The sequence below is a fragment of the Sminthopsis crassicaudata genome, chromosome 2 (genome assembly GCF_048593235.1).
Source record: "Sminthopsis crassicaudata isolate SCR6 chromosome 2, ASM4859323v1, whole genome shotgun sequence".
NCBI lineage: Eukaryota > Metazoa > Chordata > Mammalia > Dasyuromorphia > Dasyuridae > Sminthopsis > Sminthopsis crassicaudata.
Genome location: NC_133618.1, coordinates 356,097,924 through 356,117,815, shown reverse-complemented (window position 1 = coordinate 356,117,815; position 19,892 = coordinate 356,097,924). Strand labels below are relative to the sequence as shown.

The 19,892-nt window shown below is 34.9% G+C and overlaps 1 protein-coding gene across 1 annotated transcript in view; it reads right to left on the bottom strand.

Annotated features, from left to right (window-relative positions):
* The window catches only part of TRPC7 (transient receptor potential cation channel subfamily C member 7), a 288,781-nt gene that overhangs the window by 157,181 nt on the left and 111,708 nt on the right, over positions 1-19,892 (bottom strand). Inside the window, exon 3 of the mRNA XM_074284798.1 lies at positions 19,333-19,515. Within this exon, the coding sequence (XP_074140899.1) occupies positions 19,333-19,515 (183 nt within the window). The remainder of the gene's footprint in view (positions 1-19,332; positions 19,516-19,892) is intronic.

The window sequence follows — 19,892 nt, the reverse complement described above, 5'->3', positions numbered from 1 at the left end:
TATATTGAAAGACTATTGAATTAATAAATAAAACCAAGAGTTGGTTTTATGAAAAAGCCAATAAAATAGATAAACCTTTGGTAAATCTGATCAGAAAAAAGAAAGAGGAAAATCAAATTGTTACTCTTACAAATGAAAAGGGGGATCTTTCCACCAATGAAGAGGAAATTAGAGATATAATAAGGACTTACTTTGCCCAACTTTATGCCAATAAATTTGATAACTTAAGTGAAATGGATGACTTCCTCCAAAAATATAGGCTCCCTAGATTAACAGAGGAGGAGATAAATTGCTTAAATAGTCCCATTTCAGAAAAAGAAATAAAACAAGCTATTAATCAACTCCCCAGGAAAAAATCCCCAGGACCAGATGGATTCACATGTGAATTCTACCAAACATTTAAAGAACAATTAGCCCCAATGTTATATAAATTATTTGAAAAAATAGGGGATGAAGGAGTCCTAACAAACTCCTTTTATGACACAGACATGGTACTGATACCTAAACCAGGTCGATCGAAAACTGAGAAAGAAAATTATAGACCAATTTCCTTAATGAATATTGATGCTAAAATCTTAAATAAGATATTAGCAAAAAGACTTCAGAAAATCATCCCCAGGATAATACAATATAATCAAGTAGGATTTATTCTAGGAATGCAGGGCTGGTTTAATATTAGGAAAACTATTAATATAATTGACCACATTAATAATCAAATTAATAAAAACCATATGATCACCTCAATAGATGCAGAAAAAGCATTTGACAAAATCCAACATCCATTCCTCCTAAAAACTCTTGAGAGTATAGGAATAAATGGACTATTCCTTAGAATAATCAGGAGCATATATTTAAGACCGTCAGTAAGCATAATATGTAATAGAGATAAAGTGGAACCTTTCCCAGTAAGATCAGGAGTGAAACAAGTTTGCCCACTATCACCATTACTATTCAATATAGTACTAGAAACGCTAGCCTCGGCAATAAGAGCCGAGAAAGAGATTCAAGGAATTTGAGTAGGAAATGAGGAAATCAAACTATCACTCTTTGCAGATGACATGATGGTATACTTAGAGAACCCCAAAGTCTCTGCTAAAAAGCTATTAGAAATAATTCAAAATTTCAGCAAAGTGGCAGGATACAAAATAAATCCACATAAATCCTCAGCATTTTTATATATCACTAACAAAATGCAACAGCAAGAGATACAAAGAGAAATTCCATTCCAAACAAATGTTGAGAGTATAAAGTATTTGGGAATCCATCTACCAAAGAATAGTCAGGAATTATATGAGAAAAATTACAAAACACTTGCCACAAAAATAAAGTCAGATTTAAATAATTGGAAAGACATTCAGTGCTCTTGGATAGGCCGAGCGAATATAATGAAGATGACAATACTCCCCAAACTAATCTATTTATTTAGTGCTATACCAATCAGACTCCCAAGAAACTATTTCAATGACCTAGAAAAAATAACAACAAAATTCATATGGAAGAATAAAAGGTCAAGAATTTCAAAGGAATTAATGAAAAAAAAAAACTCAGAGGAAGGTGATCTAAGTGTACCTGATCTAAAGCTATATTATATAGCAGCAGTCACCCAAATCATTTGGTATTGGCTAAGAAATAGACCAGTAGATCAGTGGAATAGATTAGATACAAAGGACAAAAAAGGGTACATCTATAGCAATCTAATCTTTGACAAACCCAAAGATACCAACATTAGGGATAAAAATTCATTATTTGGAAAAAACTGTTGGGAAAACTGGAAATTAATATGGCAGAAATTAGATATGGATCCACACTTAACACCATATACCAAGATAAGATCAAAATGGGTCCATGATTTAGGCATAAAGAGGGAGATAATAAATAGATTAGAGGAACAGAGGATAATCTACCTCTCAGACTTGTGGAGGAGGAAGGAATTTATGACCAGAGGAGAACTAGAGATCATTATTGATCACAAAATAGAAGATTTTGATTACATCAAACTAAAAAGTTTCTGTACACACAATACTAATGCAAACAAGTTTAGAAGGGAAGTAACAAATTGGGAAAATATTTTTAAAAGCAAAAGTTCTGACAAAGGTCTCATTCCCAAAATATATAGAGAACTGACCCTAATTTATAAGAAATCAAACCATTCTCCAATTGATAAATGGTCAAAGGATATGAACAGACAAGTCTCAGATGAAGAAATTGAAACTATATCCACTCATATGAAAGAGTGTTCCAAATCACTACTGATCAGAGAAATGCAAATTAAGACAACTCTGAGATACCACTACACACCTGTCAGATTGGCTAAGATGACAGGAACAAATAATGATGAATGTTGGAGGGGATGTGGGAAAACTGGGACACTGATGCATTGTTGGTGGAGTTGTGAAGGAATTAAGCCATTCTGGAGAGCAATTTGGAACTATGCCCAAAAAGTTATCAAACTGTGCATACCCTTTGACCCAGCAGTACTACTACTGGGCTCATATCCCAAAGAAATACTAAAGAGCGGAAAGAGACCTGTATGTACCAAAATGTTTGTGGCAGCTCTTTTTGTTGTAGCTAGAAACTGGAAGATGAATGAATGTCCATCAGTTGGAGAATGATTGGGTAAATTATGGTATATGAATGTTATGGAATATTATTGCTCCTTAAGAAATGACCAGCAGGAGGAATACAGAGAGGCTTGGAGAGACTTACATCAACTGATGCTGAGTGAAATGAGCAGAACCAGAAGATCACTGTACACTTCAACAACAACACTATATGAGGATGTATTGTGATGGAAGTGCAAATCTTCAACATAAAGAAGAGCCAACTCACTTCCAGTTGATCAATGATGGACAGAGGTAACTACACCCAGAGAAGAAACACTGGGAAGTGAATGTAAATTGTTAGCACTAATGTCTGTCTGCCCAGGTTACATGTACCTTCGGAATCTAATGCTTATTGTTCAACAAGAAAATGGTATTTACACACATGTATTGTATCTAGGTTATATTGTAACACATGTAAAATGTATGGGGCTGCCTGTCATCGGGGGGAGGGAGTAGAAGGAGGGGGGATAACTTGGAAAAATGAATACAAGGGATAATATTATAAAAATATATAATAATAAAAAATAAATTAAAAAAAAAACATGTGTTCCATATTTTTCCTCCCTTCCCCCCAGCCCATACCCTAGGCAGCAAGTAATCTAATTTTAACTATTATCATGCTGTACAAGAAAAATTTAATCAAAAAGAAAAAAAAAAAGAGAAAAAAAAAACCTAAAATACAAGCAACAACAACCAAAAGAATTAGAATACTATGTTTTGATCCACACTCAGTTCTCATAGTCCTCTCTCTGGGTACAGATGGCTCTCTTCATCACAAGACCATTAGAACTAGCTTGAATCATCTCATTGTTGAAAAGGGCCATATTCATTGACTCATATTTAACATCGTATACCAAGATAAGGTCAAAATGGTATAAAGAATGAGATTATAAATAGGTTAGAAGAACATAGGATAGTTTACCTATCAGATCTGTGGAGGAGGAAGGGATTTGTTAACAAAGAAAAACTAGAGATCATTACTGATCCCAAAATAGAAAATTTTAATTATATTAAGTCATACAACTATTCTGGAGAGGAATTTGGAACTATGCTAAAAAAAATTATCAAACTGTGCATACCATTTGTTCCAACAGTGTTACTATTGGGCTTATATTCCAAACAGACCTTACAGAAGGGAAAAGGTTCCATGTTAGGATTACCAGGTGAGAACTCAGGTTGTCTGGACAGTGACAAGTGAGAATTCAGGTTGTCTGGACAATTACAAGGTGAGAACTCAGGTTGACTTGACAGTTCTCTGGCTCAGACCTTTGGTTTGGGCCTTTAAAGGGAGTTTACAGTTTAGGAATTCTAAGAGGAGCAAGCTCATTGGTTGGAGTACTTCTCCAGGAACTGGCTAAGTGTTGGAACACAAAGATCAAAGTGAAAATGTGTCCACCTTGAGGAATTTTACCAATACATATCACCAATGGCTCTGAAACTTATATTTTGAAAAACTGTTTTATTGTTTTTATTTGAAGTATATCTATCTATACATAAAATAGAAGTATGCACATCCCCCCCGCCCCCCCCCCCCCACTCACTGGGTTATTGTGACAAAAGCATTTTGAAAACTGTCAAACACACTTCCGGCCAAGATGGCAGCGTGGAGGCAGACAGCTGCTTGAGCTCCGCGCTTTCTCTCAAGACTTACTTCATGACAAGCCTCGGAGTTAATGCTTGACCAGAAAAGAAACCCACAAATAATCACCAAGAAAAGACATTCTTGAAATTCGCCAGAGAAGGTCTGTATTTGCTCGGGGGAGGGTCGAACAGACTGGGCGCAGACTGAGGGCAGGCAGCCAGAGCTAGACAGACAGCTCACACAGCTCAGACGGGAGGGGGGAGAGGTACGATCTCTGCCATTCCTATGAAAAGGCTTTTACCCCAGTGTGGATGTTCCGTCTTGGCAGCAAGCCAGGAGCAGCAGAGAGGGTGTAAACACCGGAGGTGAAGATTAAAACCCCAGAAAGCTAGCGTCTCTCAGAACCCGGCCACCCCCAACCCCCACCTGGAGTGACTCAGCATGTTCTCAGAGCCTCAGACTGCAGACTCGGCACAGCCATCACTTTCCTGTTAGTGGCTCTCTGCTGCCCTACCCCCAGTCTGTAGAGGAAGCCCATTAATACCATCCAGCCCCATCCCCCCCAAAGCAGACCTATTGTTTCTCTTGTCAATTTGTTTTCTTTGATTCCGCTCTTGACAAAATGAACAAAAAATTCACAAGGGCTCTAACCATTGACAGCTGCTGTATGGAGAGAGTACTTCTGTATGGTTGGAGTACTTCTTCCCAGAAGCCCTTGCATTATCCCACGCCCATTCTCTGGGAGGATAAAAGAGGACAGCACTCCAGAGATAGGAGAAGTCTCTGTGCTACATCAGGCTTGAAGCGGCTCTCTGTAGGAAGGGAAGTCACTTCTCTGGACAACAGTTAACGGCAACTGTCTGGAGACAATGGTTCTACAGGAAGAAGAATCTGTCCGAGAGATTTGAGTTGACACAGCAGATCTCTTCCCAGAGAGCGATCTGGAGACAACAGCATGCTACATTTGATCCGTCTCTTCTTTTACAACTGTGACCAATATGGTTAAGTTTTATATGACAGCACATGTGTAAACTATATCCAACTGCCTAGCATCCTCAGGAGGGGGGAAGGAGGGAAGGGAGGGAGAAGAGTTCAGAACTCAAAAGTCTTGTAAAAATGAATGCTCCAGTAAATGTGGGAATGGGCATAGAAGAACTGCACGTGTTTAACCTATATTGAATTACTGTCTAGAGGAGGGGCTTGGGGAGAAGTACTCCAACCAATGAGCTTGCTCCTCTTAGAATTCCTAAGGTGTAAACTCCCTTTAAAGGCCCAAACCAAAGGTCTGAGCCAGAGAACTGTCAAGTCAGCCTGAGTTCTCACCTTGTCACTGTCCAGACAACCTGTGTTCTCACCTGGTAATCCTAACAGTTCCACATGTGCAAAAATGCTTGTGGCAGCTCTTTTTGTAGTGGCTAGAAACTGGAAATTGAATGGATGGCCATCAATTGGAGAATGGCTGAATAAATTGTGGTATATGAATGTTATGGAATATTATTGTTCTGTAAGAAATGACTAGCAGGATGATTTCAGAGAGACTTGGAGAGACTTACATGAATTGATGCTAAATGAAATGAGCAGAACCAGGAGATCATTTATACACGGCAACAACAAGATTATACGATGATTAACTCTGATGGACATGGCTCTCTTCAACAATGACGTGATTCAAACCAGTTCCAATTGTTCAGCAATGAAAAGAATCAGTTACACCCAGAGAGAGAACTATGGATATTGAGTGTAGACCACAACATAGCATTTCCATTCTTTCTGTTATTGTTTGCTTGCATTTTTGTTTTCCTTCTCAGGTTTTTTCTTTCTTTCTAGATATGATTTTTCTTGTGCAGCAAGATAATTATATAAAAATGTATACATATATTGGATTTAACATATACTTTAGCATATTTAACATGTATTGCACTACCTGTCACCTAGGCATCTAGGGGAGGGGGTGGTGGGAAGGAGGGAAGAAATTGGAACACAAGGTTTTGCAAAGGTCAATGTTGAAAAATTACCCATGCATGTGTTTTGTAAATAGAAAGCTATAATTAAAAAAAGAGAGAGAAAAAAAAAAAACCATGTCCATCAGAATTGATCATCATATAATTTTGCTGTTACCATGTAATCTCCTGCTTCCACTCACTTAATGTAGCATAAGGTCATGTTTGAGTCTTTCCAGGCTTTTCTGAAATCATCCTGCTAATCATTTCTTATAAAAATAATATTCCATAACATTCATATACCACAATTTATCGAGTCATTCTCCAGCTGATGGACATCCACTCAGTTTCCATTTTCTTGCCACTACAAAAAGGATGCCACAAACATTTTTGCCCAAGTGGGTATGATCTCTTTGAGATACAAGCCCCATAGAAATACTGCTGGATTAAAGGATATGCACATTTTCATAGCCCTTTGAGGATAGTTCCAAATTGCTCTCCAGAATGGTTGAATTAGTTCACAACTCCAACAATGTATTAGTATCCCAGTTTTCCCCACATCCCCTCCAATATTAATCATTATCTTTTCATGTCATGTTAACCAATCTGAGAGATTTGTAATGGTACCTCAGAGTTGTCTTAATTTGCATTTCTCTGATCAATAGTGATTTATTTTATATAACTTATAATATGACTAGAAATGATTTCAATATCTTCATCTGAAAATTGTCTGTTCATATCCTTTGATCATTTATCAATTAGAGAGTGACTTGAATTCCTATAAATTTGAGTCAATTCTTTATATATTTTAGAAATGATGTCTTTATCAGAACCCTTGAATATAATTTTTCTTAGTGTATTGTTTCCTTTCTAATCTTGTCTGCATCAGTTAGTTTTGTTTGTATAAAACTTTTTAACTTAATATAATCAAAATAATCTATTTTGTTTTCAATAATGTACTCCAGGTCTTCTTTTCCTCTCTACATATCTGAGTGTTAAATTATTCCTTGATCTTCTAATTTGCTTATAATATATCACTCTTTATGTCTAAAACATGAACTTGTTTCTACCTTATCTTGGTTTATAATGTTAGGGTAGGCCAATGCCTAGTTTCTGCCATATTAATTTTCAATTTTCCCAGTAGTTTTGGTCAAATAGTAAGTTCTTATCTCAAAAGCTGGCATATTTGACTTTGTCAAATAGATTATTATTGTCACTGACTATTTTGTCCTGTGAATCTAATCTATCCACCGATACTACTCTATTTCTTAGCACCAAATGATTTTAATGATTGCTACTTTAAAATATATATTTTAGAACTGGTACAGCTTGGCCACCTTCATTTGCATTTTTCATTTCCTTGAAATTCTTAACTTTTTGTTCTTCCAGATGAACTTTGTTATTAGTTTTTCTAGCTCTGTAAAATAATTTCTTGGGTATTTGATTGCTGTGGTAATGAATAAGTTGATTAATTTAGGTAGTTTTTTTTTTTTGGATGAGAAAATTGGAATTAAATGACTTGCCCAGGGTCACACAGATAGAAAATATTATGTGTTTGAGGCCAGATTTGAACTGAGGTCCTCCTGACTTCAAGGTTGGTGCCAACTAGCAGTCCTAATTTTTATTATATTGTCTTCGCCTATCCATGAGCACTTGATATTTTTCCAGTTGATTAGATCTGACTTTATATGTGTGAAAAGTGTTTTCTAACTTTATTCATATAGTTCTTGACTTTGCCTTGGCAGGTAGACTCCCAAATATTTTACATTATTTACAGTTATTTTAAATGGAATTGCTCTTTGTATTTCTTGCTGCTGAACTTTATTGGTAATATATAGAAGTGGTGATGATTTATGTGAATTTATTTTGCATCCTGCAACTTTGCAGTTCCAGATCTAGATATAACATTTTATGAAAGTGCCATAAAAGACACTTTGTAAAATTTGGCAATAGTTTGCAATTATATAGTCAATATGGAAATAGGGATTATTTAATGTCATGTCCAGCTTCCTAATCCTAAATTATTATCTCTCTAAATCAAACCTCAACAGGGAAAAACATGGCAGAGAACAATTAAGTTTTAGCCATAGCAGCGAGTTGAGATCCATTACAGAAAGCCTTGTAGTTTCCAAGTTTTGCTTGCTGAATAGTGATACTAGTGATTTAGGACAATAGAATATTAAAGACAGGACCATGGAGGAAATTATTTAATTAGGATTCTAGTGACAAATTCTCTTGATATCTGAGGACAAGCTTAGGAGAGGACAAATAAATTAATTACTCCAAAGATAGACTTGTAGGTTTTGCTAACCAGTGAAAAACACTGTCCCAAACAGCAGATTTTCTTTTCTTTGAATTCAATAATTCAGACATTATATAGACTTGTGTATAGGGATATAACTACTCCACCAAAACCACCAATAATAATAATTGTTAGTATTTTAAGGCTTGCAAGTATTTTACAAATATGGTCTTATTTAATTCTCATGTCAACCTTTGGAAGTAGGTGCTATTATTATCCTTATTTTGCAGATGATAGAACTGAGATTGATAGAAGTTAAGTGACTTTATTCAGGTTCACACAACTAACAAATGTTATAGCCTGGATTTGAATTCAGATCTTCCTGATTAAATGTCTGCCATTCTATTATTCCACCTAACTGTATCTATGTGCATGTTGTGTTTATATTATATATACACATACTTGCAGGTGACACACACATACATGTAATAATTCAGCAAGATGAGCTTTCTTGACTTCAGGCTTGGTGCTCTATTCATTGCGCTACCTAGCTGCCCCAGCTCATATTGAGCTTTAAGCTTAATAGAACCTTCAGACTCTTTTTATAACTACATCCCAATCCACTGTCATGTCCCATTGATCTTTCATTTGTGAAATTGATTTTTTTAACCCAAATGAAAGACTTCACATTTATCATTTTTGAATTTCATCTTTAATAGACAACCCAATTCTCTGGCCTGTCAAAATCCTTTTATGTTCTGATTCTATCATCTGTGCTATTATTATCAATCCTTTCAAGCTTTGTTATCTGTACAAATTTTGTAAACCTTTACCCAAGTTACTGATAAAAAAGTTAATTAGCACAGGCTTATGAGTAGATCCCTAGAGTAGATTTCCTCTGAAGATGACTGCCACATTGACAATGAAATAATTACTCTTTGAATGAAATTGGTTTGAGTACCTTTGATTGTATTATTATTTATTATTATAGTATTATCATAATTGTTATAATCACATCTCTGCATCTTCTCCACAAAATAGCATGACATTTTATTAAAAACTTGTTAAAATGTAATCAAACTATATCCACAACATTCTCCTGGTGTACTAATTTTAGAATCTTGTCAAAAAGTAAAATGAGGCTTCTGGCAAGGGAAGGAGAAGGTAGGCAGAGAGCATTAGGAACACAAGGTTTTGTAAGAATGGATGTTGAAAACCATCTTTGCATGTATTTTGAAAAATAAAAAACTATTACTATTTTTAAAAAAAGTAAAATGAGGTTTAATTTCAGTTATTTTTCAGTTATGACTCTTCATGATCTCATGTAAGGATTTTTTGGCAAAGATATTTCATTTAGTTCTTCAGCTCATTTTATACATGAGGAAACTGAAACAAATAGAGTTAAGGACATGTTCAGGTTGCACAGCTAATAAGTTTCTGAGACTAAAATTTTTTTTGTTTTTTTATTAATCTTATAATTATAAAATTTTTTGACACTATATATGCATGAGTAATTTTTTTATAACATTATCACTTGTATTCATTTTTCCAAATATTTCCCTCCCTCCCTCTGCTTCCTCCCTTAGAAGACAGGCAATCCCATACATTTTACATGTGATACAGTATAACCTAGATACAATATATGTGTTTAAATACAATTTTCTTGTTGCAAGTTAAGTATTGAATTCCGAAGGTATAAGTAACCTGGGTAGATAGACAATAGAGCTAACAGTTTAATTCAATTCCAATGTTCCTTCTCTGGGTGTAGTTGTTTCTGTCCATCATTGATCAACGGGAAGTGAGTTGGATCTTCTTTATGTTGAAGATATCCACTTCCATCAGAATATATCTTCATACAGTATTGTTGTTGAAGTGTATAGTGATCTTCTGGTTCTGCTCATTTCACTCAGCATCAGTTCATATCTCTCCAAAACTTTCTGAATTCATCCTGCTGGTCATTTCTTACACAGCAATAATATTCCATAACATTCATATACCATAATTTACCAACCATTCTCCAATTGATGGACATCCATTCATCTTCCAGTTTCTAGCCACTACAAAAAGCTGCCACAAACATTTTGGCACACACAGGTCCCTTTCCCCTCTTTAGTATTTCTTTGGGATATAAGCCCAATAGTACCACTGCTGGATCAAAGGGTATGCACAATTTGATAACTTTTTGGGCATAGTTCCAAATTGCTCTCCAGAATGGCTGGATTCTTTCACAACTCCACCAACAATGTATTAGTGTCCCAGTTTTCCCACATCCCCTCCAATATTCATCATTATTTGTTCCTGTCATCTTAGCCAATCTGACAGGTGTGTAGTGGTATCTCAGAGTTGTCTTAATTTGCATTTCTCTGATCAGTAGTGATTTGGAACACTCTTTCATATGAGTGGATATAGTTTCAATTTCATCATCTGAGAATTGTCTGTTCATATCCTTTGACCATTTATCAATTGGAGAGTGGTTTGATTTCTTATAAATTAGGGTCAGTTCTCTATATATTTTGGAAATGAGACCTTTATCAGAACCTTTAACTGTAAAAATATTTTCCCAATTTGTTACTTCCCTTATAATCTTGTTTCCATTAGTATTGTTTGTACAGAAACCTTTTAGTTTGATGTAATCAAAATCTTCTATTTTGTGATCAATAATGATCTCTAGTTCTCCTCTGGTCATAAATTCCTTCCTCCTCCACAGGTCTGAGAGGTAGACTATCCTTTGTTCCTTTAATCTATTTATGATCTCATTCTTTATGACTAAATCATGGACCCATTTTGATCTTATCTTGGTATGTGGTGTTAAGTGTGGATCCATATCTAATTTCTGCCATACTAATTTCTAGTTTTCCCAACAGTTTTTTTCAAATAATGAATTCTTATTCTAAATGTTGGTATCTTTGGGTTTGTCAAAGACTAGATTGCTATAGTTGTACCCTTTTTTGTCCTTTGTACATAATCTGTTCCACTGATCAACTGGTCTATTTCTTAGCCAATACCAAATGGTATTGGTGACTGCTGCTATATAATATAGCTTTAGATCAGATACACCTAGACCACCTTCCTCTGACTTTTTTTTCATTAATTCCTTTGAAATTCTTGACCTTTTATTCTTCCATATGAATTTTGTTGTTATTTTTTCTGGTCATTAAAATAATTTCTTGGGAGTCTGATTGGCATAGCACTAAATAAATTCATTAGTTTGGGGAGTATTGCCATCTTTATTATATTCGCTTGGCCTATCCACAAGCACCGAATGTCTTTCCAATTATTTAAATCTTACTTTATTTTTGTGGCAAGTGATTTGTAATTTTGCCCATATAATTCCTGACTTTTCTTTGGTAGATGGATTCCCAAATATTTTATACTCTCAACATTTGTTTGGAATGGAATTTCTCTTTGTCTCTCTTGCTGTTGCATTTTGTTGGTGATGTATAAAAATGCTGAGGATTTATGTGGATTTATTTTGTATTCAGCAACTTTGCTAAAGGTGTGAATTATTTCTAATAACTTTTTATTAGAATCTCTGGGGTTCTCTAAGTATTCCATCATATCATCTGTAAAGAGTGACAGTTGGATTTCCTCATTAATTACTCTTATTCCTTTAATCTCTTTCTCAACTTTTATTGCCAAGGCTAGCATTTCTAATAGAATATTGAATAGTAATGGTAATAGTGGTCAAACTTGTTTCACTCCTGATCTTACTGGGAAAGGTTCCACTTTATCTCTAGTACATATTATGCTTACTGATGGCGTTTTTAGTAGGAATGGATGTTGGATTTTATCAAATGCTTTTTCTGCATCTATTGAGATGATCATATGGTTTTTATTAATTTATTAATATGATCAATTATACTAATAGTTTTCCTAATCTTAAACCAGCCCTGCATTCCTAGTATCAATCCTACTTGATCATAGTGTATTATTCTGGGGATGATTTTCTGAAGTCTTTTTGCTAATATCTTATTTAAGATTTTAGCATCAATACTCATTAAGGAAATTGGTCTATAGTTATCTTTCTCAGTTTTCAATCTGCCTGGTTTAGTTATCAGAACCATGTCTGTGTCATAAAAGGAGTTTATTAGGACTCCTTCATCCCCTATTTTTTCAAATAGTTTATATAACATTGGGGCTAATTGTTCTCTAAATGTTTGGTAGAATTCACATGTAAATCCATCTGGTCCCAGGGATTTTTTCCTGGGGAGTTGAATAATAACTTGTTCTATTTCTTTTTCTGAAATGGGACTATTTAAGCAATTTATCTCCTCCTCTGTTAATCTAGGAAGCCTGTATTTTTGGAGGTAGTCATCAATTTTACTTAAGTTATCAAATTTATTGGCATAAAGTTGGGCAAATAACTCCTTATTTTTTCTCTAATTTCCTCTTTATTGGTGGAAAGATCCTCCTTTTCATTTGTAAGCCTAACAATTTGATTTTCCTCTTTCCTTTTTTTCTGATCAGATTTACCAAAGGTTTATCTATTTTATTGGCTTTTTCATAAAACCAACTCTTGGTTTTATTTATTCATTCAATAGTTTTTTTTTTACTTTCAATATTAATGATTTCTCCTTTTAATTTTAGTATTTCAAGTTTAGTTTTTTGTTGGGGGTTTTTAATAAAGTCTTTTTCTAGCTTTTTAAGTTGCAGGCCCAATTCATTAATCTTCTCTTTCTCTATTTTGTTCAAATAAGCCTCTAAAGATATAAAATTTCCCCTTATTACCACTTTAGCTGTATCCCACAAATTTTGATATGATGTCTCATCGTTGCCATTATTTTGGGTGAAATTAATAATTGTTTCTATAATTTGCTGTTTCACCCAGTCATTCTTTAAGATGATATTATTCAGTTTCCAATTAGTTTTTGATCTATTTACCCCTAACTTCTTTTTGATTGTAGTTTTTATTGCATTGTGATCCTTGAAGAAGGCATTTATTATTTCTTCCTTCCTGCATTTAATTTTCAGATCTTTATGTCCTAATATATGGTCAATTTTTGTATAGGTTCCATGAACTGCTGAGAAGAAAGTACACTCATTTCTATCACCATTCAGTTTTCTCCAAGGTCTATCATACCTAGTTTTTCTAATGTTCTATTTACCTTTTTAATTTCTTTCTTATTTGTTTTGTGGTTTGATTTATCTAATTCTGAAAGTTCAAGGTTGAGATCTCCTATCATTATAGTTTTCCTGTTTATTTCTTCTTGCAACTCTCTTAATTTCTCCTTTAGGAAGTTAGATGCTATACCACTTGGTGCATATATGTTTAGTATTGATATGGCTTCATTGTCTATGCTACCTTTTAGCAGGATATAGTTTCCTTCCTTATCTCTTTAAATTAGGTCACTTTCCGCTTTTGCTTGATCTGAGATAAGGATGGCAACCCCTGCTTTTTGGCTTTACCTGAAGTCTAATAGATTCTGCTCCAACCTTTTACCTTTACTATGTATATATCTCCCTGCTTTAAGTGTGTTTCCTGTAAACAACATATTGTAGCGTTCTGACTTTTGATCCAGTCTGCTATCCGCCTCCGCTTAATGGGAGAGTTCCTCCCATTCACATTCCCTGTTAAAATGACTAATTCTGTATTTCCTTCCATCATATTATCCCCAGATTATGCTTTCTTTTTATCCCTTGACCCCCCCCCCGAACCCCTTCCCCAATATTTAATTTATAGACCCCATTTGTGACATACAGCCCCCTCTTTTCAGTATCCTTCCCCCCTCCTTTGTCGTCCCTTTCCCTTTCTTGTACCCTTCCCTTATTCCCCTTTTCCTTTTTCCTTTTCCTCTCCCCCCTTTTTAATGAGGTGAGGGAGAATTCTCTGAAAAACAAATATGTCAATTATTTACTCTTTGAGTGCACTCTGATGAGAGTAAGATTCACACAATGTTTCTCCACCTCTCTATATTCCCTCAGATGTGGTAGATTTTCTATGCCTCTTCCTGGGATATAGTTTTCCTCTTTTTATCACTTCTTCCTCCTTTTTGATACTATCCCCTTCCCTTTACTACTTCCCCCCTTTTTTAATATTATATCAGTAAAATCAAATTATCCATGCAGACTTTCTGTATATCCACAACAGAGATACAGTTCTCAAGAGTTCTTTTTACTTTTTTCTGCTTCTCTTGAGTCTTGTAGTTCTAGATCAAATTTTTTGTTTAAGTCTGGTTTTTTCTTAGAAACAAATGGAATTCCTCTGTTTCATTAAATGACAATCTTCTTCCATGGAAAAAAATGCTAAACTTAGCTGGGTAGTTTATTCTTGGTTGCAATCCTTTTTCTTTTGCCTTTCAGAATATCAGGTTCCAGGCCCTTCCATGTTTTAATGTGGAGGCAGCCGGATCTTGAGTGACCCTTATTGTGGCACCTTGATATTTGAATTGTTTTTTCCTCACTGCTTGCAATATTTTTTCCTTTGCGTGTTTATTCTGCAGCTTAGCCACAATATTCTGTGGAGTTCTTTTTTTAGGGTCTTTTTCAGAAGGTGTTCGATGAATTCTTTCAACGCCTATTTACCCTTCTGTTTCTTTTATCTCTGGACAGTTCTCTTTGATGATTTCCTGTAAAATAGAATCTAGGCTCTTTTTTTGATCATAGATTTCGGGAAGTCCAATGATTCTCAGATTATCTCTCTTAGATGTATTTTCCAGGTCTATAGATTTTCCGAGTAAGTATTTGACATTATTCTCCAGCTTTTTTTTGTTTTTTTTTGTTTTGTTTTGTTTTGTTTTTTGTTTTGTTTTGTTTGACTGATTCTTGGTTTCTCAACGAATCATTCATTTCTATTTGTTCCATCCTCATTTTTAATGAGTTATTTTCTTCATTCACATTTTTTAGGGTTTTTTTGTATATGCCCAATTGAGTTTTTAAATGAATTATTTTGCTCTGTTGAATTTTTTCCATTTCACTAATTTTTTTTAGTGAGTTATTTTCTTTTTCCAATTCTGAAATCCTATTTTCTTGAGACTTTTTCATCTTTTCCAATTCAGAAATCCTACTTTCCTGTGATTTTTTAACCTTTTCTAATTCACAGATTTTCTTTCCCTGTATCTCCTATGAATTCTTTATTTTTTCCAACTCAAATTTCAGGATGTTGTTATTTTCTATCATAGCTTCTCTTTCCTTTCCCCATTTTTCTTCAAACTCTCTTAACTTTTTGATAGTCTCTTCTAGGAGAGAGTTATGTGATGGGGGGCAGGTATCATTCCCCTTTAGGGTATTATCTGGAGATTGTCAGGTGTTAGCTTCCTCGGGGTTGGATACCCGGTCTTTCTCTGTGTAGAAGGTGTCAATCATTCTCTTTAGCTTCTTACTCAGAGTGAGAGAGAGAGATACAACAGAGGTACCTTCAATACTACTTCATCATACCTCTGTGCTAAGCTTGTTATCTATTCCCCAAACTCTTCATCTTATTTCTTCTTTGTGCCCAGATGGTCTTTTACTATATTCATTTCTTTTATTCCCTCCATTCACTCACCCAAATCTTGACTATAATCTTTCTCCTGGACAATAATTAGAGTAGCTAGATAGCTATGCTAATCAGAATCCTATTCACTTTCTATCTCCACTTCTTAGCCTCCATTAAGGTTCCCCTCAGAATCCACTTTTCTGATCCCTTTATTTATTAGTCTTCTCTCTTCCTCCTCAAATTATCTTAAATCTACTCATCTGTTTAAGTATTTTAATCCTAGTAGCATATAAGATCTGTGAAGACAGGAACTACTTTGCCTTTATATCTCTCATAGATAGGTAGCATAGTACCTTGTATTTAACAGCTGGTACTTAATGCTTGCATGTTAAATTTAATTGACAGAAGAGAAATAGGTTAGTAATATGGAATTCAAGAAGAAAAAAGTAGCAAAAGCTAAAGAATGCTTACAGTTTTTCCAATGGGCATTTTTACCTAAAAATTCTTGATAGTGTAAATTAAGGTCAAGCCAAATTTGGCAAGTATATAGAGGAGAGAGTTCTCAGAATGTCAGATTCTTTCTTTATTCTCCCTGAGCCCCTAAGCATAACCTGTTATCAAGTCTTGTTAGTGTCCTATTCAACATCTCTCTGTCTCCTTTTTATGTATAGCATTATTCCACCTCTTCAGACCCTCATGACTTCTCACTTAAACTATGGTACAACCTCCCTTATTGTATGTCCAAAAGCCAGAGTCTCTCCTCTCTCTACTCCATCTTTTATATAGAATATCAGAGAGATATTCCAAAACACAGGAACAATAATGTCACTCCCCCCTCCTTATGAAGTGCCAGTTGTCTACAAGATCAAATACAAACTGCTTTATTTAACTTTTAAAACCCTTTCCTGGTACTGAATGATAGACTGTACAAAAGAACTGGGCAATTCTTCCTGTCTGTCTTTTAGAGTCCTTAGCTTCCTTCAAAAAGAGACTCAGTTGTTATATCTTAACATGAGACTTTTCCAAATCTCCTCCTTAGTGCTTTCCTTCTCTTACACTACATTGTGTTACAAATTTTGTATTAACTTTTTTAGCTATACATAAAGTTAAATTCTTTGAGGACAGAGACTATTTCATGTTTGTCTTTGTATTTCTAGCATTAAATACAAGACAGGACATTTAAGAAGTGCTTAATAAATTCTTATTGAACTGAATTTAATTAATCACATTTACTCAAAATGAATGACATCAATGTGATCCCTGGTAAATTTCAAGGAATTACTGAATAACATTATTTTAGAAAGATAGGAAGGAAATTTAGAGGACATTCTAATTCTATTCCCATAAGAAGAAGGTCTTGGAAACTAGAAAGTCTGGCATTTTATTTTTAACATTTTTCATTCTTCTATAGATAAGGGTTACTTGGGGTTTCATATTGCTTTATAGGTGGCTCAGTTTCATCATATGTTAGTTGGCAGAGATAGAGGTCCTTTGTTCTATGAAGAAGAGAGAAGGAAATGCTTTATATTTCATATATATGTATATGTGTATATGTATGTATGTGTGTATACACACATATTAGCATAGATGTTTATATTTATCTTGACTTGTTCCTCAGCCATCCATCGAACCATATTTGTACTTCAAGGAGGCAGATCTTTGGCAGCTTCAGAAAATAACTGCTGTGAGCTGAGAACAAAGTCTCACTGAGTCTTTGTGGCTAGGATAAGACTGAAAAATTAAGGATTATAGGGCCAAGAGAGTCAAATTAAACATTGACATCAATTTAAAAACCAAGACAAAAATCATAAAAAGAAAAAAAAAAACACCATACTGAATCTAAGCTTCATAGACCCAACCCCAAGTGTCCTATTTTCCATAACTCAGCTAATTTTTTGGAAATCCATTTGGAGCTCAAGCCTTGAGAAACAAGCTAATTTGTAAAATTTTAAATTGTAATAAGAAGGAAAAATATATAAAAATCTATTTAGCCTAGGAGATCTCCCTTGATGATTTCACATTTTTTCACAAAGATAGTTTGCTTTAGATGAGCAAAATAGCAGTGAAGGATTAGCGTGGGCTAAATGCACATTTTAAAAATCCTGCTAGTCCTTGCTGACATCAGCTTAGGTTGTGACAAATGTTTGGATGAAAACAATGTTTTAATCATTTTTTATTGTGCAATGAACATCACTGTGGTATAATGGAAAGTACTACATTAATTCTGAAATCAGATAGGAAGGGTTCATATCTCACTTCTGCTGTCACCTGTTTATGAGATCTTTGGGCAATCACTTTCACATTCTAGTCTTAATTTTCTAATCTGCAAAATGAGAGAGTTGATCTAGATGGGTCTAGAAGGACCTATTATAATCTACTTCATAGCTAAACCTATCATACTTTGATATCAATAGTTAGCTGACCAAATGATAAAACAAAAATTCAAAGAATTTGAGAGCTTAAAGGATCTTTTGTGGCTGTCTAGTCCAATCTGTGCACAAAAGAAGCCTTCAATATATCCTATTCAACAAAAAGATTTGTAGTGAGAGGGCATTCACTATCTCTCCAGATCGCTCATTCTATTTTTGGATAGCTCTAATTAATGTTGCACCAAAGCATTCATTTAAATTCTCCTAGTAGAGGATTGAGGAATGAACATAAGAGTCTTAGAGTTTGAAGAAACTAGTCTCTAGTTCAACCAATATCCTCTAAAAGATTCCCTTTCTAACAAACACAAAAAATGGCCATCCAGCTATTCTTGAATACCTCTATGGAAGAGAGACCCATTATCACCCAACAGTAACCACTGAACTTTTAGACAATTCAAATGTTGTAGGTATTTATCTTTAAATAGAACCTATATCTGTCTCTCTTCTATTCCACATAATGATTTTGTTTGCCATTTAAGACCAAACAGAATTAGTCTAATACCTTTCCCACAAGAAAGTCTTTGATATTTTTTTGGATAGATCAAAAAGCTTTCTTCCACACTTCCTCTCCTTCCCAAGTCTTCTCTTTTCTAGGGTATAAATGTATAGTTCCTTCAACTAATTTGGACTCAAGGCTCTTTGTAAATTGTAGTTTTTCATCCCTTAAGGTTTTCCAGCCTATCAAGGTGTTGAGGAGGAGTAGAAAGGTTGTCATCTATTGCTATTGCTTCATTTATGAATCTTGCTGATAAGGCTTTCTGTATTTCCTCAGTGGTCTGGTTCGTTTTGCAATTCTGAGAACCATCCACTCTTCTTGATCCACTATAGTCCAATCAAACATGGCTCCTCCTGAATTGTTAGCATTCAAGAAATTTTCCTCTCAAGAAGAGTCTTACTTTCTAATGGCTCTTTCAATGGGTGATCAGCTCTACCTGATGAAAAGAGGCTACATAAGGCCTTCAAACACTATATAGTATTCCTTATTAAAGAGTAGGGATTCTTAGTACTTAAACAATTCTTTTAAAGGGTAAAAGATACATGGCATGCAAAGGAATATTAGTAACACTATTAAAGTGATGACCCAAAGCCCCATGAATGAATACATTGGGAAGGGAGACTTACCTTTTTTACCTCGTACTTAATGGCAAGCTTGATTCGGCTCAGACTTGGACGGTGATGATTGGCCCAGACTTGGATGTTCATATCGCCATTTAAAATTGCCTCCACTTCTTCTGTGTCCCTGCAGAGGTCCAGCACACCCACCACAAAATCCTTGCATTGCATAGATAACTTCCTGTAATCATTCTAGCAAAATAAAGAGAAATTGGGGGTATTTAGCACTGGGTTGTACAGAAGCATTCATCCAGGACAGGAATGCAAATCGATAGCTTCTCAAAGGATATTCTAGCCAAGATGATTGTATATATATGGAGAAGGAAAAGCAGTGGGGGGGGGACTGCTTCTGCTACTTTAGCAATGGAGTATCTAGTAGAAGGGTTGTTTAAAATTTGTTTAAAGTGTGTAGCTGAGGGAAAGAGAAGAGTTCAGTAGGAAAAGAAAAAGGGCAGTTTTTGATGGAAAGATTTCTATGTGGGAAAGCTTGAATGGGAACAGGAGGGAATCTTTTGTGCAGATGTAGCTCACCTTCCTTTCCCCCTTCCCTCCCACTAAGTGTGTTACAA